This window comes from Portunus trituberculatus, chromosome 14 (genome assembly GCF_017591435.1).
Source record: "Portunus trituberculatus isolate SZX2019 chromosome 14, ASM1759143v1, whole genome shotgun sequence".
Taxonomy (NCBI): Eukaryota; Metazoa; Arthropoda; class Malacostraca; order Decapoda; family Portunidae; genus Portunus; species Portunus trituberculatus.
The window spans coordinates 10,809,184-10,832,583 of NC_059268.1; the positions used below are offsets into that span (position 1 = coordinate 10,809,184).

Here is a 23,400-nt window from a genome sequence, read left to right on the forward strand (position 1 = left end):
CACACACACACACACACACACACACACACACACACACACACACACACACACACACACACACCTGCAGAGTCTGTTTGAACACATGATGATGAGAATCGTACATATCACGATAAAGCTGACAATATCAAGTGTTGGGGACGCATTATCGTACTGAGTTTGTAATAGAAATGAGTGACGCAATGGAGTGTATTCCAATGAGATGTTTTGCTTAAGTAATCAAAAATATCATGAATCCACTTTAATCCTTTCATTCCGGTATGCACAACCTCGCGACATTGAGAGAGCTGTACAAAACACTTACAAGAACATTCAAGACTGCAATGAAAAGAGTCCACCTTCCCATTTCTGGTTAGCATGATGTACATAGTAGTCAGTAGAACAAAGATAAATATTTCAACAGCTTGTGATTTAAAAACGATGTGTGGAACTGAAAGAGTTAAAAGAGAAAGTTTCTTTTTCTCTGCTCTTCCTTCCATGGGGACTCAAGTCGCAGTGTCTGTCTGGCTTAAAACGTTGTCAGTTGTGTCACCTTGTTGGCTCACCTGTCATTGAGGGGTTCAGTACACATCGGTTCCGTGGATCGAGCGCTCTCCCTTCATCGCTGGTGGGCGGAGACTGCTATTGATGTCCCCTTCCTTTCCTTTCCCTTTCTATGTTTTCCTTTTTCTCAGCCTATCACTACAAGGCGCTACATAACCACGATGTTGCTTCATTTTTATTTCTTATAATCAATCAGCCTCCTCCTCCTTATATCCTACTAAGTATGTAGCTTCTGTACATGTAGTTTAGTAAACGAGTGACCTCGTCATAGGTCGCAAGGCTTCCTGTCACTCGTCTTTCCTATGTATTCCTATGTATTCCTCCTCCTCCTCCTCCTCCTCCTCCTCCTCCTCCTCCTCCTCCTCCTCCTCCTTATTTCTATTGAGAGTTTGAGGCAGAGGAGCAATAAGAGAGTAACATAAGATGTAGATATAGTTGTAATGGAGTAAATTGGGTGCACTTAGAAGACAACATGCAGCAATTAAAATACCCTGGGAAAACAGGTTACTGAAACTTATGGTGATGTAATTTGGCAAAGCTACTCTGGTATCATGGCGGAGAAACACCATTTCCACACCACTCATTGTTCTGAGTTAACGCTATATAATCTGAACGTCTTCATCTTTATGTCTCGGAAGGAAATGTGATCTTGCAAACAATAAGCTGATTTGCCAGTAGCCTCATTCCTTCCCACTTCTCACTTGGAGACTCGTGGAGCCAGGCAGCATGTTACACTCGGTTCTCAATTTAACCGATTAAAAAGGGAAAGGGTGGTCCGTTGCTTAAAAGTCCGTTGCTCGAAAACACTTATATGCGATTGATACTAGTATATAATAGAATTACTGTTTTACTGTTTTGTAACAACTAAGTACTGTACATAGTATGAAAGTCAAACAACTGAAGTAACTGTTAGATTCTTACGTTTATCTCTTTAGTTTGGGAGGCATCTTGGCACAAAACAAACACCAGAATTATAGCAGCAGCGGTCAGTGTACTTACGGCATTCCTCGACAATCAGCGTGGATTGAGGCGTGGGTGGCGGGATCAGTGATTGCACCATGGTAACACATATGTCAGTCTTTACCTGCTTCCATTCAAGCACGGAACATTTTTTTTTTTTTTCTTAATGATATACTTAGTAGTATACATAATATTATTTTAGATTTATATATATATATATATATATATATATATATATATATATATATATATATATATATATATATATATATATATATATATATATATATATATATATATATATATATATATATATATATATATATATATATATATATATATATATATATATTAATAGGGTTTTATATGTGTTATTGATATTTTGGGTCCTTAAGGCATCTAATACCAAACGTATCGTTCATGTTTGCGAATTTCTTATAATCTGCATATACACAGTATAAATATATATATGAATAAATAAATATATATATATATATATATATATATATATATATATATATATATATATATATATATATATATATATATATAGTATCGTTACTCTGATTTACCTGTGAAGTGCGATATAGCACTACGTTGCTCGTGTAGGGACGTCCGTGCTGTGACTGTGTTGTTCGTTAAATGTAATCATCTGACTTATTATGGCGACCGCATGGACACAGCTACTTGTCAAAGATGGCATTAGGAACAGTTCTATTGGAAGAAGAAAGACCGTAAATGAAAAAGGAAAATGGGAGTAAAATATTTTATAATTCAATATATAAGAACTTAAAAATGCAATTAGGTCCTAATAGTTAAAACAACCAACCGTATAATAGTGAGCATTAATTAGTAAAATCAATTAACATTGCAAATACATCGCAATACAACAAACTCCACACTCGTTATGTCTGTGACTTACGTAATTTTGAAACCCTGCTCTCTCATCACCAATATTTTCAAAGATCACATAGATAATTAGCTAGGTTTACAAGAATGGTTCCTCTTTTAATGATGAAGAAATCTTATTAATGTGCTAGTAGAACCATATAAAAGGTCCGTAAATACTATGTGACTTCAACTTTTTAAGGAAGTAGGGGTGTGGACAGAGGTGTTCAGAATATGGTCAGGAACAGTAATGCCAGCGAAATATCTAACCTTTCATTTAACAGTGAGCAGATGTTATGGCTCCCTTCTTTTTAAATTATCAGAGCTGGGACGGACTTTAATTTTTCAAGTGCGACTTCCACTTTGCGTCTTTGCCGCCGGATCTGGTGCAGCTGCGACTTTGCTACTCTGTTTTTTACCCCCTAGTGTGACTAGCGACTTTGTGACTATGACTCATTTTTCCCTGTGCGACTCTGCTAAATTACAAATTAATGCGTAACAGAAACATGCTTCTTTAAGGCAGAGAAACACATACTTATTATTTCTTTATTTTTTTAATGAAAACTGCCTGAACTATCTAAAACCTACCCTACTTCTCCTCCATGTTCTCGTGGCCAATTTCCTCCAGCCGCTGCAATTTCTTAATATATATATATATATATATATATATATATATATATATATATATATATATATATATATATATATATATATATATTGTTCCTTTTCAAAATCACGGAAAATTGGCGGTGCAGCTTTTCTTAGTCCGAGTTTTCAAAAAGTTTGCGACTTCGAAATTCATGGTGCGGTAAAGTCGCAAAGTCGCAACTAGATGCCGCAACGTTTAGCGCTGCCAATCACTACTATTAACTAAACACACACACACACACACACACACACACACACACACACACACACACACACACACACACACACACACACACACACACACACACACACACACACGGCTCAGTGGTTAGAGCGCTGGCTTCACAAGCCAGAGGACCGGGGTTCGATTCCCCGGCCGGGTGGAGATATTTGGGTGTGTCTCCTTTGACGTGTAGCCCCTGTTCACCTAGCAGTGAGTATGTACGGGATGTAAATCGAGGAGTTGTGACCTTGTTGTCCCGGTGTGTGGTGTGTGCCTGGTCTCAGGCCTATCCCAAGATCGGAAATAATGAGCTCTGAGCTCGTTCCGTAGGGTAACGTTTGGCTGTCTCGTCAGAGACTGCAGCAGATCAAACAGTGAATTACACACACACACACACACACACACACACACACACACACACACACACACACACACACACACACACACACACACGGTGGCATAGTATATAAGGTGGTGAGCGTGAGATCGGACACACGTTCATGCGTACCACATACCACCATGAAACTGTCATTTGTCGAGTGGTTTACAGTTACTTACATGTCACCAGATACTCAGGTTCTAGGTGGAGGTGTAATTGCCTTACACCAAAGATGCGCTTGGGTGGTGATATGGGCCTACTATAAATAAAATTGCCTGCGCCACTAATGAGCGGAAGCTGGACAGCGCTTCCCATTCTCATCAAGTATGATGTACATAGTAGCTATAGAGCCAAGATAAATGTTTCAACAGCTTGTGATTTAAAAACGATGTGTGGAACACAAACAGTTAACACACAGTTTCACACACTGCTCTTCCTTCCATGGGGACTCAGTTGCACACACTGTCACACTTAAAACGGCTGTATGTCACCTTGTGGCTCACCTGTCATTGAGGGTTGTGTCACATCGGTTCCGTGGATCGAGCGCCTCCTTCATCGCTGGTGGGCGGAGACTGCTATTGATGTCCCCTTCCTTTCCTTTCCCTTTCTATGTTTTCCTTTTTCTCAGCCTATCACTACAAGGCGCTACATAACCACGATGTTGCTTCATTTTTATTTCTTATAATCAATCAGCCTCCTCCTCCTTATATCCTACTAAGTATGTAGCTTCTGTACATGTAGTTTAGTAAACGAGTGACCTCGTCATAGGTCGCAAGGCTTCCTGTCACTCGTCTTTCCTATGTATTCCTATGTATTCCTCCTCTTCCTTTTCCTCTTCCTCTTCCTCTTCCTCTTCCTCTTCCTCTTCCTCCTCCTCCTCCTCCTCCTCCTCCTCCTCCTCCTCCTCCTCCTCCTCCTCCTCCTCCTCCTCCTCCTCCTCCTCCTTATTTCTATTGAGAGTTTGAGGCAGAGGAGCAATAAGAGAGTAACATAAGATGTAGATATAGTTGTAATGGAGTAAATTGGGTGCACTTAGAAGACAACAAGCAACAATTAAAATACCCTGGGAAAACAGGTTACTGAAACTTATGGTGATGTAATGCGTTATCAAACATTTGTGCAAGATACTTTTTGTCCCTCTCTAGAAAGGTGATCTGGGAATTTAAGGAATTTTTCATTACGTACAGTGAAGAAAGAGAGAGGTGAAGAATCATTCAGTGTGGGGATGTGAAAGAAAATTGAAGAAAATACTGATTTGGAAAAAAAGTGAGTCAGTATGCGTAGAGGAGTGGAATAAAGAAAATGTAAGTAACGATTCTCTTTCTCTCTCTCTCTCTCTCTCTCTCTCTCTCTCTCTCTCTCTCTCTCTCTCTCTCTCTCTCTCTCTCTCTCTCTCTCTCTTTGTCGCGTGCTGTACAATGAGTGACACGGGTGGAAAGATGCCAACGAGAAAGAAAAACTATAAATTATGATGTACCTCGTATATGTTGCGTCACTGCACCGCTTGGGATTCCACATGTATTAATTACTTTTATGGTCACAAAGTTACCTCATGGATGCCACCACTTCTCCACCTTCGAACTTTCTAGAGACTATAGGTGTGTGTATGTGTATGATTTTAAATGGGTATCTTTTCAGACTCATCTATTCGATCTATTGCTAAACACAACAGGGTTACCGGTCGCTTATATGTGCGAGTCGGAATCTTCTCCACCTTCTTCTCTCCCCTTCTCTCTCCACCTCCCGATATACACCATTTGGAGGCAAGCCTCGTAGAAACCCAGTGGATTCTGTATTTGTGTTTTCTCACGGTTGTGTGTGCTCAGGTGCAGTGACAGCTGTCCATATTGAAAGAGAGATCTAATTTGTTACTAATTCGTTAGCTTACTTCTCTTGAATGTGTACTCGTACAATTTGAACAAGATACCAGTTCATAATCATACCACAAATTGAAAGACGCCGCCGCTTCTTTGATTAAAAAAAATAATAATGATAATGAATAATGGAGTAGGCAGTAGTCACCTGCCGCCCGGTGGAATACTCCAGGAGAGGTACTTACGGGGATGTAGGCAGTGCTGCAGACTGAGTGATTCCCCGTGTCCTCTCTTCCCGGTTCCCTTTGTGGTCTCATTTATACAATTGAGCAGCTGCAGCCTGCCCTCTAAAGACAACTTCTACTACTTCCTACACTACACTACAACACCTTACACTTTTACACTCTCTTCAAATCAAAATTTAATAATGGCTTCACCACGCCCTGCCTCGGAGTCCCCCTCTGGGGAGGGGACCATAAATGTCCCCAGGTCGGACTGCCCTCTGCTGTCGACCTTGGGTGTCTTGACACTTCATCTAATACTTTCACTATCAATTTCTGCAACATTCGTGGCCTTCGTTCTAATTTTCAATCTGTGGAACACCACCTCTCCTCTACTAAACCTCATCTTCTCTTCCTAACCGAAACACAGTTGTCTGTGACTACTGACAGCAGCCCCTTTTCTGTTCCCTCCTACTTGCTCTATCCTCATTTTCAATCCAAAGCTGGATGTTGCGCATACGTGCGTAACGACACCACTTGCTCTCGTGCCCACAATCTTGAATCTTCAGAATTTTCTACCATCTGGCTAAGACTTCAATGTCACTCTCTAACTAAATTCATCTGTGCTGTATACCTCTCACCTAATTCCTCTGACTATGTAAAATTCTTTGACTATTTGACTTCCAAGGTGGAGCACATCTTATCTCACTTTCCTTTTGCTGAGATCTCCATTTTAGGGATTTCAATGTTCACCACCAGCTTTGGCTTTCATCTTCTTTCACTGACCAACCTGGTGAACAAACCTTCAACTTTGCTATCCTTCATGACCTAGAGCAGCTAGTGAAGTTCCCTACCCGTATTCCTGACCGCCTTGGAGACACGCCCAACATTCTTGATCTTTTCCTAACCTCCAACCCTTCTGCTTACTCTGTTAAACTTTCCTCTCCGTTGGGCTCCTCCGACCACAATCTAATTTCCGTTACCAGTTCTATCACTCCAGTGCAGCCTCAGGACCCGCCTAAGCGGAGGTGCTTCTGGCATTTTAACTCTGCTAAGTGGGAGGAACTAAGGCAGTACTATTCTGATTTCCTTGGGATGATTATTGTTTTCATGTCAGAGATCCTTCTCTTTGTGCCGAGCGCATAACAGAGGTGATTATCTCTGGCATGGAGCTATACATTCCTCATACTTTCTCTAACCCTAAAGCTAAAAAGCCTTGGTTTAACTCTGCTTGTTCTCGTGCTGTCAATGATAGAGAGGCGGCTCACAAACGGTTCCGTAGCCATCCAACTGCTGAAACTCATGCCCTATATATTTCTGCCCGTAATCATGCCAAATCTATTCTCCAACTTACTAAAAACTCTTTCATCAATAGAAAATGTCAAAGTCTTTCCAATTCTAACTCCTCTCGAGATTTCTGGCATCTAGCCAATAATATCTCTAACAACTTTACTTCTTCGTCTTTCCCTCCTTTACTTCATCCAGATGGCTCTACAGCTGTCTCTTCTTTTCTAAAGCTGAACTCTTCGCTCAAACCTTTGCTACCAACTCAACTTTGGATGATTCTGGGCATATTCCTCCTACTCCTCCACCCTCTGACTACTTCATCCCTAAAATTAAAATTCTTTATAAAGACGTTTTCCTGGCCCTCTCTGGCCTTGATTCTCGGAAGGCTTACGGTCCGGATGGAGTCCCTCCTGTTGTTCTCAAAACTGTGCTTCCGAACTCGCTCACTGCCTGGTCAAACTCTTTCATCTGTGTCTCTCTACTTCTATTTATCCTTCTTGCTGGAAGTTTGCTCACATTCAACCTGTCCCTAAAAAGGTGACCACTCCAATCCTTCTAACTACCGCCCTATAGCTTTGATTTCCTGCCTTTCTAAAGCCTTTGAGTCTATCCTTAATAGGAAGATAATGAGGCATCTATCAGCTCACAACCTTCTCTCTGATTGCCAGTATGGTTTCCGTAAAGGCAGATCTACTGGTGATCTTCTTACTTTCCTAACTGAATCTTGGTCATCCTCTTTTAGGGACTTCGGTGAAACCTTTGCTGTCGGCCTTGACATATCGAAAGCCTTCGATAGAGTCTGGCACAAATCTTTAATTTCTAAACTACCCTCCTACGGATTCTATCCTTCTCTCTGTACCTTCATCTCCAGTTTCCTTTCCGATCGTTCTATTGCTGCTGTAGTAGACGGTCACTGTTCTTCCCTAAAACTATCAACAGTGGTGTTCCACAGGGTTCTGTCCTATCACCCACTCTCTTTCTATTATTCATCAATGATCTCCTAAATCTGACTCAATGCCCTATCCACTCCTATGCTGATGATACCACCCTGCATTATTCAACAGCGTTCAACAGACGCCCAACCCAACAACAATTAAATGACTCAAGGCGAGATGCTATAGGACGCCTAACTTCTGATCTTTCACTTGTTTCTGATTGGGGCAGAGAAAACCTGGTTTTGTTCAATGCCTCAAAACTCAATTTCTACAACTATCTACTCGACATAACCTTCCAGACAACTATCCTCTCTTCTTCAATAACACTCAACTTCCCTCTCCTCTACATTAAACACACTCGGTCTATCCTTCACTAAAAATCTAAACTGGAAATTTCACATCTCTACTCTTGCTAAATCAGCTTCCAAGAAGTTAGGTGTCCTATGGCGTCTTCGTCCATTTTCTCTCCCTCCCAGCTGCTTGCTCTGTACAAGGGCCTTATCCGCCCGTGTATGGAGTATGGCTCTCATGTCTGGGGGATCCACACACAGCTTTACTAAACAAGGTGGAATCTAAAGCTTTTCGTCTTATCAACTCTTCTCCTCTAACTGACTGTCTTGATTCTTTAAGTCACCGCCGCAATGTTGCATCTTTATCTGTCTTCTACCGCTGTTTTCATGCTGTCTGCTCTTCTGAACTTGCTAACTGCATGCCTTCCCCCTCCTGCGGCCTCGCTGCACAAGACTCTCTACTTCTTCTCATCCCTATTCTGTCCATCTTCCTAATGCAAGAGTTAACCAGTATCTTCACTCCTTCATTCCCTACACTGGTAAACTCTGGAACTCTCTACCTGTGTCTGTATTTCCACCTGCCTATGACTTAAACTCTTTCAAAAGAGGAGTGTCAAGACACCTCTTACGTTAACTGGACCCTCCTTTTAGATTTTTTTGTTTTTTCTCTTTCTACTTTCCTCTTAACAGGGCCTGGCAACCAGCGGGATTTTTTTTTTTCCAACACTTTGTTTGCCCTTGGCCAGTGCCCTTGTAATGTAAAAAAAAAAAAAAAAAAAAAAAAAAAAAAAAAAAAAACTAATGTATGGATCATATGCAATAACTTAAACCTTCCAAACTTTTAATTGTTGTTGTGTGTGTAATGATCTCACATCGAGGAAAAAAATAATGTATATATGGCAGTCCAACGTGACGCACAGCAAGGGATGCCTCTCATCACTCCGTCACTTCAGTTTTTTATTTATTTATAACATGTGGGCTTTTCACGGGCATTTCCGGGCTAAAGGGGATACTTTTTTAGGGGACCTCCTATCTCAAAGCCCACCCACTAGGAAATCCTTGCCCCGAGTGATGAAGCCACTCGGACCGTGGACAGGATTCGAACCCGTGCGTTTGGAGGCCCCCGGACCCCAAAGCACGCATGCCCAGTTGTTGCTGGATGACAGAAAATGTTGCATAGCAGTGTTTCATTACTTCGGCACTGCGGTATATTACACATGTCCATTATTTACCTATGTACATTGTATACGATCAGTAATAGTTTATGGAAAGGGTTGATAAACGGTGATAAAAATCTCGGGTGGAACCGGACAGTCTCACGCATATTACAAATACCGATGTAAAAATGGTCTAATATGTGTGCTTCATCATGTACGGTACTGCAGAAGCCCTTATGATGGGCATTTCGACACGGGAATACAAAACACACACACACACACACACACACACACACACACACACACACACACACACACACACACACACACACACACACACACACACAGTGGACGATCAACTGACATGGAAACTACACGTTACCACCACAGTGAGATCGGCAACCTACAGACTCTACATGCTGCGCAGACTTAAGTCACTGGGCACACCAACTGATGAGTTAAAGGGAATATACATCACCTTCATCCTGCCCAAACTTATGTATGGCTCACCAGTGTGGTCTTCCTCCCTCACCTGCACTCAACACCAACAACTGGAAAATGTCCAAAAGAGGGCCTGCAGAATCATACTTGGCCCTGCCTACACTGACTATGACCACGCCCTCTCTACCCTCGATCTCCCCACACTGGCAACCAGACACCAAGCGGCCCTCGTCAAGATGGGTAGAGGCCTGCTGTGCCCCTCACGGCTACGACATCTCCTTCCCCCTGACGCGCCCCAGCCAATCCACGCCATACGACACACAAACGTGGTCATGCCACTCAAGGCCCCAAGAACTGACCGTTATCATCATAGTACTATCAGTATGTATGTACTGCAAATACTAATAAACCGTATTATTATTATTATTATTATTATTATTATTATTATTATTATTATTATTATTATTATTATTATTATTATTATTATTATTATTATTATTATTATTATTATTATTATTATTATTATTATTATTACACACACACACACACACACACACACACACACACACACACACACACACACACACACACACACACACACACACACACACACACACGAAAACTTATCTCAAACTACACCATCAACCTCCCAACATAGTAACAGTTTCTTTATTAGGTCTGACATTGTATCATTCACTGTTGTGTTTACTTACTCAAGATATGCAGCACTACTTTGACACAGGGGACGTTTATCTTTCGATAGTTTATTTTGAACACTTAAAGCAGTAGGAAAGAGCTTTCAGAAAATGCAAGATTGTCACTAAGGCCACATAGCCTGCATGAAACCTTTCCATAAATTTCATTTATAGCTTAACATATCCTAGAATAGAAGCGGCAGGATACGTAGATACAGGAGTGTGTGTAACATTGTTAACAATTCGAATAATCCCAAGCTGGTGCAGGTTTTAGGGATAATTATGTTTAAAAATTTTATATATCTTCCTCTTTATCACTAGCTCTATCATCTCCATGGCATCATCATCACCATCCTCACCACTACCATAATCATAATCATCATCCGTGGTCCCTATCATTCTTTTCGTTCATCTGATGTTTCAGATCTCATATTCATCTGTCAAATCTGATAGTATGCATTGATTACAAACCTTGCTCTTCAGTATTAATAGGAGATAATATCTTATAACTGCTGTATCCCAATGTATATAGGGCTTGCCGGCCTCACATGGAACCCCTGCTGTACACTTACAACGTGGGTACACATTTGCATCTCGCTACACTCGCTATCGTATCAACACTGATTTTCTTTCCATGCATTTATTTAATATATATTTTATATTAATAAATTTAGTTTCGTTAACGAAATTCAGAATTTATCTACCTTAGTATTTTAACAAAGTCTCGAATATCTTGTTTACATTTAATATTAAGCTTATAAGAGAACACCTGTGCAAGAATTTTGTCCTCAACGTACTGAATCTTTGCGGCACTTCAGTGAGAGCGGCACATCCACCAGTCAGCCATGATGCCATTCACGCTCACACCGCCTTGCCAGTGAAGTTACCTACGTACACCATCGCTCGTCTTTGCGTCGTCTCTGCACTACTAAAGAAAGTCTTCTCCTCAGCACAAATTGTGAACTTCCTTGCCACAAAGCCTCTGCAGGTACTGTATTGAGGTATTCCTCGGTTATGGTGATTAATGCTGTTCCTAATTCCTTTTTTGTTGAGAAGAAAGTATATACATACACATCAGTATAGAAAACACACACACCCATATGGGAAGCGGCGAGGCAAATGGGCAAGCGCTCTTAATGTGTAGCCCCTGTTCACCTAGCAGTAAATAGGTACAGGATGTGTGTTGTGGTCTCAGTCCTATCCGAAGATTTTTTTTTTTTTATTTATTTATTTATTTATTTATTTATTATTTTTTTTTTACATTAAGGCCTATAGCGCCTGTAGGCTCACTTGAAGAGTGTGTAGGAAGCGCTATTCAGCTTCCGCCCATTAGTGGCGCAGCCAATTTTATTTGCAGTGGTACCCATATTAGGGCCCATATCACCACCCAAGCTCAGCTTGGATGTAACCACCTAGAACCTATTCTTGAACTAGACGATAGGAAAGCTAATGGTCCTGATGAGCTACATGCCAGAGTACTTAGGGAGGGTGTAGACAATATTTCTGAAGCACTTAAGTTAATCTTTGAAAAATCACTTAGGTTTGCTGAGATACCTCAGGACTGGAAGTTAGCTAATGTTACACCAATATTTAAAAAAGGTAGGAAGGATGATGCGAATGATTATAGACCGATCAGTTTAACTAGTATAGTATGTAAGATACTAGAGAAAATCATTAAGGGTAGTATTTGGGAGCATTTAAATGAGAATAGATTAATTAGAGATACCCAACATGGCTTTAGATCAGGGAGGTCCTGTCTTACAAATTTGCTCGATATCTTAGAATATATTACCAAGGAGTTAGATGATGGAAATAGCATAGATGTTATATATCTAGATTTTAGCAAGGCGTTTGATAAGGTACCGCATAGGAGGCTAGTGTACAAATTGAGACTACATGGGATAGGGGTAGGTTAGTTGATTGGATTAGTGAATGGCTTTCTGATAGGAAACAGAGAGTAGTATTAAATGGGGCAATGTCTGAGTGGAAGGAAGTGGTTAGTGGGGTACCCCAAGGATCAGTGCTAGGACCTCTTCTTTTCTTGGTGTACATTAACGATTTAGATATAGGAATTAGTAGCAAAGTATCAAAGTTTGCAGATGATACTAAGATAGCATGTGCAGTACAGGGTGAAAAGGACAATTACAGAATACAACGAGGCTGATAGCATGGGCAGACAGGTGGCAGATGGAGTTTAATTCTAAAAAGTGTCAGGTTATGCATTTAGGTAAAGACAACACAAACTTTAGCTATGAGATGGAGGGATGTTGGCTAGAGGCAGTAGAGGAAGGAAAGGATTTAGGAGTAGTGATAGACAGGACTATGAAATTTTCAAAGCAATGTTTAGAAGCAAGAAATAGGTCAAATAGGATCCTGGGTTTTATAAATAGAAATGTTAGTTATAAAAGTAAGGAAGTGGTGCGTAGCTTATATAATTCCTATGTTAGGCCCCATTTAGAGTATTGCATACAGGCCTGGTCACCCCATTATAGGCAGGATATCAACATGTTAGAAGCAGTTCAGAGAAGAGCAACTAGGATGATACCAGCATTAAAGCGCCTGGAGTATAGAGATAGATTAAAGGAATTAAACATGTTTTCATTTGAGAGGAGATGTATAAGAGGGATATGATAGAGTTATTTAAAATGTTCTCAGATACAAACTACATAGATGTGAGATCTTTCTTTACCTTAGAGGAGGAAGTAGGACTAGAAATCATGGCAGGAAGATTAGAAAGCAAGGCTGCAGGTTAGATATAAGAAAATATTTCTTTAGTCATAGGGTGGTAGACTTCTGGAATGCATTGCCAGAGAGGGTTGTAAATAGCACTAGTTTGACAATGTTTAAAAACAGATTAGATAAGCACTTGAATTTATTAGATTTATAATTATGTATAGCGCTGCATGATAGTTTTTATAAGAAATTTACTATAGTTAAACAAGACATGATCCCCATGTATGGGGATCACAGATTGTAGAGGAGTTCACTGCAGGACTTAGCCCTGTTAATGGGCCAAATATTTAGAATTAGTATATAATGTATTGTGTACTTGTAAGTGTATCTTTAAGTACTGATGATGAGGTCGCTGTGCGACTGATGCAGGATAACCTAGATAGGCCCTGGTGGCCCTTTGTTATCGTATTATTTATGTTATATGTTATGTTATGTTAACCTGGGTATCATGGTGACATGTAGGTAACTCTAAACCACTCTACAAATGGCAAAGTGTTTTAAGGCTGTACGTGGTGGGATTCGAACCTACTCGTGGACGTCTTCCTGATCCCTCGCTCACCACCTACGCCACCGCCTCCCTATGAGCTCTGAGCTCGCGTCGTAAAGGGGAAGACTGGCTGGGTGACCAGCAGACGACCGTGGTGAATTACACACACACACACACACACACACACACACACACACACACACACACACACACACACACACCGCGTTGTATAGTGATTAGCACGCTCGACTCACAATCGAGAGGGCCGGGTTCAAGTCCCGGTGCGGCGAGGCAAAAAAAATGGGCAAGCCTCTTAATGTGTGGCTCCTGTTCACCTAGCAGTAAATAGGTACGGGATGTAACTCGAGGGGTTGTGGCCTCGCTTTCCCGGTGTGTGGAGTGTGTTGTGGTCTCAGTCCTATACCCGAAGATCGGTCTATGAGCTCTGAGCTCGCTCCGTAATGGGGAAGACTCGCTGGGTGATCAGCAGACGACCGAGGTGAAAATTACACACACACACACACACACACACACACACACACACACACACACACACACACACACACACACACACACACACACACACACACACACACATTCTCTCTCTCTCTCTCTCTCTCTCTCTCTCTCTCTCTCTCTCTCTCTCTCTCTCTCTCTCTCTCTCTCTCTCTCTCTCTCTCTATATATATATATATATATATATATATATATATATATATATATATATATATATATATATATGATAATATAATATGGTGTCTAACAATGTTTCTTGCCTCCAGAGTGATCTTTACCTACAGAGGCGATGGGTATATACAGCATGACGTAGCAGAGGACGCGATCACTCCTTATTGGCGGCGTATGATGTTCAGTACATTTTTCCAGATTCACTGCTTGTCATGAAATGTACTGCTTACGACATTGATTGTTATCAGGAGAGTGCCGGCTCAGAATGGGGTGCATCAACCATTTCTTATAACAAATGCTCTTGTCATGCACGTAGATGTGTCCCATTGGGTGAGTTGCGCAGTGCTGAAAACGCTACAGATGGATAAGTGATGAGTTCTTCAGACCAACAACTGAAGCAGACATCCATTGAATTTGTTATGTAGATTACAGACAACCTTATTGGGTACTTAACTTGGTACCAAGTTACAGATAAAAAGATCAAATGAACCAATAACAGTGCAGTCTATAGCGATCTGAAAAGTGCCTTGTGCTTGCTGAGAATACTTAGTAGGTCAGGATGTTTGTTGAAATACATTTGCGTTCGTTTGTTTGTTTTGTAAGCGATAGGAGTCATTATCCATAAAGTTAAATGTGCATTAAAAAAGTCGTCACAGTGAAGGAAGTTAAAGAACATATACATAAGCAAGACATTGTTTTTTCTAAACTGTCCACTACAGTATTAGAAGTTTTCGAAAGTTTGGAATACGAAATCTTGAGAGATCGAAACTTGCTAAGAATGCATAATAATATCGGCTTAATGAAGGAATTTGTAAGTGCACAAATGCAGATGATTTTGTAATTACACGGAGGAAGCCAGAAAGTACATAATTCTGGAATTAGATGTGTAGGAAGGAAAAGCGAGATTCAACAGTGCCATATTTAAAATAAAGAATGAAGTAATCAAAATCTACTTGAACGTGTCTATTTAGAACAGAAATTTAGTACTTATAAAAAGAATAAAGATAACAAAATTGAAATGATATGAAGAGCAGAAAGTAGCAGTCACGCTCGCCAGCAGCTCAGGCCCCGGTTGGAAAATGTATTGTTTCACTTTAATTTTTCACGGAACAATATCTTTTACTGAGGAAGCCGAGTTGCTTCTCCTAGCCATAGTATTGTGTCGGGGCCTTAGTAGAGCAGCTACTAGAGTAGATGAAATGGTTGTAACCCTCAGCAACACTACCACACCTTGGGACGTATGCAACATTGCACACTGCCTATGCTTTTCAATTCTCCTTAGCATTTACCAATACCTAAGAATGTACATGGATATTTCCTTACAAAAACATGTACTAACTCAGAAGGTAATCAGGTAAAATCGAAACATAGATGATGGCAGGTGTGTGTTGCCTTGGGACTCGGTGTGAAAGCTCATAAACGCACCAGTCCTTTCACAATAATGATACTTATTTCTAGAGAGAGAGAGAGAGAGAGAGAGAGAGAGAGAGAGAGAGAGAGAGAGAGAGAGAGAAAGTAAATAAAAAACACAAAAATACAAGATCAAGAATTGAAAAACTGTATACTAAGTGGTGTCTTTCGTGTTTTGATTGTTTGATAAGAGTTATCCCAATCATACGGTGGGGACGCGGTACAAAGCTGAGTGAATCCACGTATGTATGCTCCGTGTTTCTTCTCAAATGGCACACATGTATGTACTTTTATTACAGATTCTATCCGGAAAGCTACGGCACAGGTGTTACTATTGTTTGTGACTTGTATTATTACACGCATAATTACTGCAACACATGTTTTCACAATTTTCGGTATAATGTTTCGATTTCATATTTTTGATAACTGTGTTCCTAGTTCAATGATACCGGAATGGATGTAAGCGCCACATGTATATATAGTTAAACTGTTAGTTGTGACCAAATGGAATGTGTTATTTAATAAGTTCTATACAGTAATCTTATACGAGAATTATAAAGGATGCGTCCACACCTCGAACACATCTCATCAGACAAATATTGTTACCATATCGTATCGAGAAAAATTTATCTGGCAGCAAACAGTGCTATAAGATAGTTTCTTCTCCATTCAGCTGACAAAGTTGGAAACTGATGTCCACAGTCAACAAACAGCACTATACTAATTGCTGCACTGTTTGAGAACAAGGTGAGAATACGGGAATAGTGCCAGTCGTGGTTGCTTAAAAGCTTGAAGGGGAAGGAAACCACTGAACCGCATGGATTCCAGCATGGTTATGAATCAGACTTTATAAACTGTATGATATATGCAGACAGACCCACATACGTTCTACGATTTTATTGATTGCCGCTACAGGCTTATTTTTTGTCTTAATAAACTTCTTCAACATTCCAAAAGCACGAGGTTCTGCACGGTACAGTTTACGGATTATTTATTTAATCAGCTACAAGTGTTCATGTTGAGGTAATCAATATTAACTTAGCCGCCATGTTTACACCTCATACTTTTTCCCTTTTACTTATTTCCATTTATACTACTTATCTGCTGTTTTCAGTACATGTAATGATTTCACTCGATACTTGTAGCATCATTGAATCGACGCTTGATTTCTTCCTCACACATGCAGCACATTTTCTCCTGCACCTCGGTTGGTGTACTTCACCTTAATATGTATATTATATTTTGAGGCAGCGTTCATTACTGTGTGTGTGTGTGTGTGTGTGTGTGTGTGTGTGTGTGTGTGTGTGTGTGTGTGTGTGTGTGTGTGTGTGTGTATATATATATATATATATATATATATATATATATATATATATATATATATATATATATATATATATATATATAACATCTACATCCTCAGAAGGGAACACAGGCTGTTGAGGGGAGTGGTCCGGCACCGGCATGGCCTGGGCGCGGGCTGGTTAGGATGAAGGCTGGGCATTATAACTGGGGGCGAAAGGTTGCTGACACACGCTGGGGCTGATCACTGGTAGGCTGGGATTCGTGGACAGGAACAGGAACCTTGGCCCTCTCGGAGATGGATGCCATGGCCTTGCAGGCAGACTTGGATAGGATGAAAAAAAAAAAAAACACATGGTATAAATAAAAAAAAAAAAAAAAAAAGGACAGATAGATGGCAAATGCAGTGCAATATTAACAAGTGCAGGGTGCTGAGCATAGGTACACGATAGATAACGTGGCACTAGGAAGTTCCAAGTATGAGAAAGATTTAGGAGTCATAGTTAGCTCCGATCTCGGTTCAAGGAAGCAATGTATTGAGGCCAGGAATAAGGCGAATAGAGTATTGGGATTCATGTCTAGAAGTGTTATAAAAGCAGGAGTCCCGAAATAATACTGAAATTATACTTGGCGCTGGTCAGGCCACATCTTGACTATGCGGTACAATTCTGGTCCCCGCATTTTAGGAAGGATATAGCTCTGTTGGAGTCAGTGCAAAGGAGGATGACTAAAAAAAATACAGGGAAGGAGGGATATTCCCTCTGAAGAGAGACTGAAAAAACTTAATCTGCATTCCTTAGAGAGACGTAGGTTAAGAGACCTGATAGAAGTATTTAAGTGGTATAAGGGTTTTAACAAAGGAGACATGAATGTAGTTCTTAGGATCAGTAGCGGGGACAGAACCAGAAATAATGGGTTTAAACTTGAAAAATTCAGGTTTAGGAAGGAAATGGGAAGAAACTGGTTTTCAAACAGAGTGGTTGCTGAGTGGAACGGTCTCAGTGGTCATGTTATCAGTTAAGTCAATAGGGAGCTTTAAAAGGTTAGATAAGTTCATGGATGGGGATGATAGATGGAATTAGTTAGCTTAAACACACAGGGACTGCCTCGTATAGGCCTGGCGGCCTCTTGCAGCTTCCCTCTTTTCATATGTTCTTATGTTCTTATGACCGCTGCGAGATGCCGCTGTTCAAGGGCACTGACCCTCTCGTTCATATCCTTGACATTGGCATTGACCTCAGCTAAGAGCATGAATATGTGCTGCAGGGTCGCATTCAGATTGGTGCGAGAGAAGTAGTCGTGGCAGCAGATTCCCACAGAAGCGGAAATGAAGCAGCTCTAGATGGCACAGGGTCAGAGACCGGAGCAGAAAGAGCATGAAGCGGAGCAGATGCAACAGGGAATAATTCAGGCAGAGCATAGGCAGGGCATGGGTGAGAATACTGACGTCTAGGCGGCTGGCTGAGGTCGAGGAGAGGGGGGGAGAAAAAGTAGTCCATGACAAGGCACCATTCGTTTATGTATTGTGTTGTGGAGGAGGGGCAGGCCGGGAGACCACTTTAGAGCGACCTGTGGCTCTTCAAAAGGTCTGGGCCTAGCAGAGTCATTATGTTCATCTAGTTGCAGCTGTGTCGCATAATTTTAGTGCCTCCACGGACTTTTTTCCAGGCAGCGTGAGGACTGGTGGTTGGGAATGCAGTTCACATACAGCAGCGCGGCGTCACTAACCCCGTGGAAAGTTTGGAGGAAGTCTTGTCTTTACCAACCATGGCCAAAAAAACTCATTCCCTTCCTGGCGCTTGTGTTTTGGATTAGCCTCAGGTACTTGGATCCAGTATTTTCAAGCAAATTTAGTTCCAACTATTTCAAGGTGAATTTAAAATTTTCTTAATGTTTCAATTTCTTCAAGTCAGACTACAAAATTGCTGATTGTTTCTCTTTATTTGCCTCAGTATACAGGGGATGTTGCGCTGGAACATTCAGCTACCAGCGTACTACCGTGCTTCGCCACTTAACAGAACCGGCTTAGACTTCAGGTGCCTTGTTGCTTTTGGCAATGCTTGTGAATATGGAGGAACACTGTATATGTCATATGCTGTCACAAAGAGTACTAAGTAGCTGCACACAGAAGCAAAGTACACCATAACAGTATCTACTCAACAGAACTTTCGTCAGACCGTCGCGGGTAGCCCTTAGGTCGATGCTTCACCTGAGAGCCAACGTAGACAACAGCACGCCGGAGCAGTTACCTGACGTGGTGGCTCGAGTGTACAACCTTCCTCCACTGTACGGCACTGAGAAACGTCCACATTTGGCCAGTAAATGTGGCAGATATCCTTCTCTCATCGACTTGTCCTTCAGTAACATTTATTGGCAAGTCTTTCATTCTAGCAATGGAACGTTTTATTTGTACAGCGCCTTCTTCGATAACCGCACCCTCACTATGGCAGAACCGTCTGTACGCATTCTTGGCATGGCAGACCGAATCAAACCTGCCATCAAGGCTCACTGCCAACTGTGGTATGAAGGCCAGGGTACTCCTATAGTGGCCGAGGTGGTCGAGTATCGGTACATATGGATAAGTGGCTGGGGCAACTATAGGAACGGCATCCTGCAACCATACTTGTTGCAGTGCGTCATTCCTGAATCACACAGGCACCGAGTCCCGCAGTCAGTCTCACTGGTGGAAGGAAGCTGCGACCGAGCCACCAACAACCTGCGAGTGGTTCACAATCTTCCACCAGAAGGACAGAAAAGTAACTTTGCTGTGTGTGTGAAGGGTATGGATGTTAACGAGGATATAAGTTTGAAAATTGTAGAGTGGCTTGAACTACTTTTCTTATTGGGAGCTGATAAAGTCTTCCTCTATGATTTGGGAATACACCCTAACATTTCGAAGATATTAGAACATTATGAATCCAAAGGCAAAGTTGATGTGAGGAGTTTAACGCTTCCGGGTGAACAACCTACCGCCCGTGGGCTTGTCCGCCGCTTTCTTAAGGCCAAGATTACACACAAGCGACAGAATGAGGTAATCCCATACAATGATTGTTTGTATAGAAATATGAACCTCTACAGATTCATTATACTTATAGATATTGACGAAGTCATCATGCCCAGAACAGTCCCAAGCTGGAAGGAGCTGCTGGAACAAGTGGCGCCGCAGGCCATGTCGGGAGAAGATCATCCTTACGTCTCTTACTACGCACGTAATGTGTATTTTTTGGATTCAATGCAGGACAAGCATGGGTGGGCGATGGACGTACCTCGTTTCATGCACATGCTACAACACCTGTACCGCGCTTCCAAGTACACGAAACCCACAAGTTACATCAAAGCTTTTCATGATCCTCAGCTGGTACTCACGATGCACAATCACTTTCCTTTTTCCTGCTTAACACCCAGTTGCTCCCACTACCGCATCCCAACAGAAGTGGCTCACCTTCAACATTACCGTGTGACGTGCGTGGCGGAGCTGAGGAAGATGTGTCACAACTTCGAGAACCACACTGTTCTGGACGATGATATCCTGAGGTATAAGGAACCTCTGCTGCGCGGCACCCTCCGGACTCTGCGTCACACCGGGTTCCTGCAAAAAGAACAGGACACGACTGGTCCTTAATTCCATGACCAACCTTAGGTCTAGTGAAACCACGTTACAATTATTATGATATTGCAGATTGAGCTCGTGTGTGTGTGTGTGTGTGTGTGTGTGTGTGTGTGTGTGTGTGTGTGTACTATACTATACCTATTTTTTATGGAGTATAATATTTATTCAATTTCATTGACCAGAAGTTTGAGACATTTGTTATCCATTTTTTGTAATACAAATAAATGCATCAATCATTGGTCAAGTGTCGTCTTCCTTTTATCATATATATATATATATATATATATATATATATATATATATATATATATATATATATATATATATATATATATATATATATATATATATATATATATATCCTAACTTCTAATCCTTCTGCTTATAAGTATAATGGGAACATCAGTCTAGTACAATCAAGGTTTAAATCTGATTATGTAAATACATATATAGAAACTTAATGGATTAGTAAGCTATCTCTGCTTCAACTAAGAGATAGTGTCAAAGTGATCTTCTCTGAAGTGACAAGTTCATTAATCTACATTAAGTTCCCATGTGCCATCATAGTGTCTGAAGATCACCACAGAGTACCTGTTAACATCACATTAGATGGGTGTAACAATGAGCTGTAAGGAGATGGCATGAGGCTCTAAAACAAAAAATAATTTGCACTCCAAGAGACTGATTGCATCTAACCATCCCAACTTACCTCAGGGAAGTAAAGAAGAAATACTACACACAATATTTGTGAATTGTTTGTGTTTTGTTCTTACTCTTAAGCACTACAACAGAGAGAGAGAGAGAGAGAGAGAGAGAGAGAGAGAGAGAGAGAGAGAGAGAGAGAGAAAAGGACCCCAACATTATTGGCTTTCCACTGCAGTCAGCATGGAAATGATATTAGTAGCATAGGATGTAGAGCCATCTTACATTAAAGACTGATATAGCTTATTTGAATTACAACTTTATTGTCACAATCTTTATTAAATTTATAATGTAAGCAAGATATAAAGTACTATTATACCTTAAAAAAGTCATAGAGGATGCATTTTGGCATCCTTGTCCTAATGTTCTATACATGATCAAGACAAAGCCAGCCTATTGCATTTCCTATACTGTTCTTTCCTACCCGATCTGCTCAGTCAACAGAACCCCATAAACAAAATAAGACAAAGTTAGGTTTATTTTTGCCCATCTAACATATACTTGTCTTCCACTTGTATAGTGATGAAGCAACTTATGTGCTACAGAGTCTGGAAGAGTATGATTTAAATTTTAACTATTTTTCCAGAGCAAAAGTCTTTTGGCCATGGAATTCAACCTTGTTAAGCATAAATAGGTATGTGTAACTACATAATAAGCCCGTATCTCTGGTCAGTCTATTTTTTTTCGTTCCATGACAGATATGGAGTGTTTTGTGTGTATGTATGTGTTATTTACCCATGATCATCTGCTGGTCTTCAGACACAGTCAACCATTTACATATAGAGAGTTTGAGTCATGTTAACAACTGTCTTAGGGTTGGTGAGATCACTAACACACCACACACCATGACAGTCACAACCTTTCAGCTTACATCCTTTATCTATTTATTGCTAGGCTCGTCCATCTGCTTTACCACTCCCAAGGTTCATATCAATCATGAGCCTAATGTGCTACCCATAAGTGTGTGTGTGTGTGTGTGTGTGTGTGTGTGTGTGTGTGTGTGTGTGTGTGTGTGTTGTGTGTGTGTCAGTCACAGAAGAGTCTTTATCAATGGGCAACATGTATCTTGCCTATAAAAGCATATAATTTTTTTTATCTGGATTGATGACTAGCTAGTAAATTTTCTTGTGGCTAATAAAATACACATGAAACATCTGAAAGAAAAATAATAAATGATAACTGATATTCAATTGCAGGTGGTAAAAGGTGAAATGTGATGGTGATGAGGTATAGAGTGAGGACAGGTTGTTTTGAGAGTGGAGATAAATGGTAAGAAGGGTGCACCTTTGTAGGAATCATTATTCTTTCGGCCTTGAATTTAATGGTTTAGGTGGAATTTGGGATTATAATATTAAGAGCCTAATGTGTGATGATACAGATGTCTAAATTCTGTTCTGAGTCTGAATTCTAATCATCCACCTGAGTTATTGATAATTGAGGTGCAGAAAGTACTATATACTGTTTTAGCCATCTGACAGAAAAAGCCATATGATATATATATATATATATATATATATATATATATATATATATATATATATATATATATATATATATATATATATATATATATATAAGGCAACATTTTATAATAAGAGGTATTTAGATGAAATTTCTTTGTTTTATAAGAGTAGTGTTCTATTTTATCTATCTTGGATAAGGAGGCCTTGTCCACAATCTTATTCAAAAAGGTATTTTGTACTGTATAGATTTTGGCAACACTTACATTATGTTTTTGTCCTCAAGCTGGACTAACAAAAGTATTCTGAAATAAATGTACCTATATACTTTCTATAAGGTGGAAACTTTAAAAGAAATTACTGAATACAGGATCTAAGGACATTCACTCAGGGCAAATTTCCAAATACTTAAACCAAATTCAATCATAAGGAGGGCATCATCCTAAGCCTGATAGATTAGGGAACCAGACATTTAAAATGCCAGAAAGTAGGGTATAACAAAATAAAAAAAATTAAACAACCTGAGTACAG

The 23,400-nt window shown here is 40.4% G+C and overlaps 1 protein-coding gene across 1 annotated transcript; it reads left to right on the plus strand.

Moving 5' to 3' along the window:
- The first annotated feature begins 9,758 nt into the window (after positions 1-9,758).
- LOC123503438 lies at positions 9,759-20,945 on the plus strand. Its single transcript, XM_045253201.1, has 5 exons — positions 9,759-10,155; positions 11,297-11,466; positions 18,770-18,918; positions 19,050-19,133; positions 19,261-20,945. Exons 1-5 carry the CDS (start codon positions 9,759-9,761, stop codon positions 20,717-20,719), a joined length of 2,259 nt encoding a protein of 752 aa, XP_045109136.1. The 3' UTR covers positions 20,720-20,945.
- Positions 20,946-23,400: the final 2,455 nt, after the last annotated feature.

Bases quoted from the DNA above. Each gene is read 5' to 3' on its own strand.
- LOC123503438 (XM_045253201.1), top strand. From the start codon at position 9,759: ATGCTGCGCAGACTTAAGTCACTGGGCACACCAACTGATGAGTTAAAG. The intron at 11,467-18,769 runs GTACTGTATTGA...TTTTCCAGGCAG, and splicing joins TTGCCACAAAGCCTCTGCAG to CGTGAGGACTGGTGGTTGGG. The intron at 18,919-19,049 runs GTACTTGGATCC...TATTTGCCTCAG, and splicing joins GTGTTTTGGATTAGCCTCAG to TATACAGGGGATGTTGCGCT.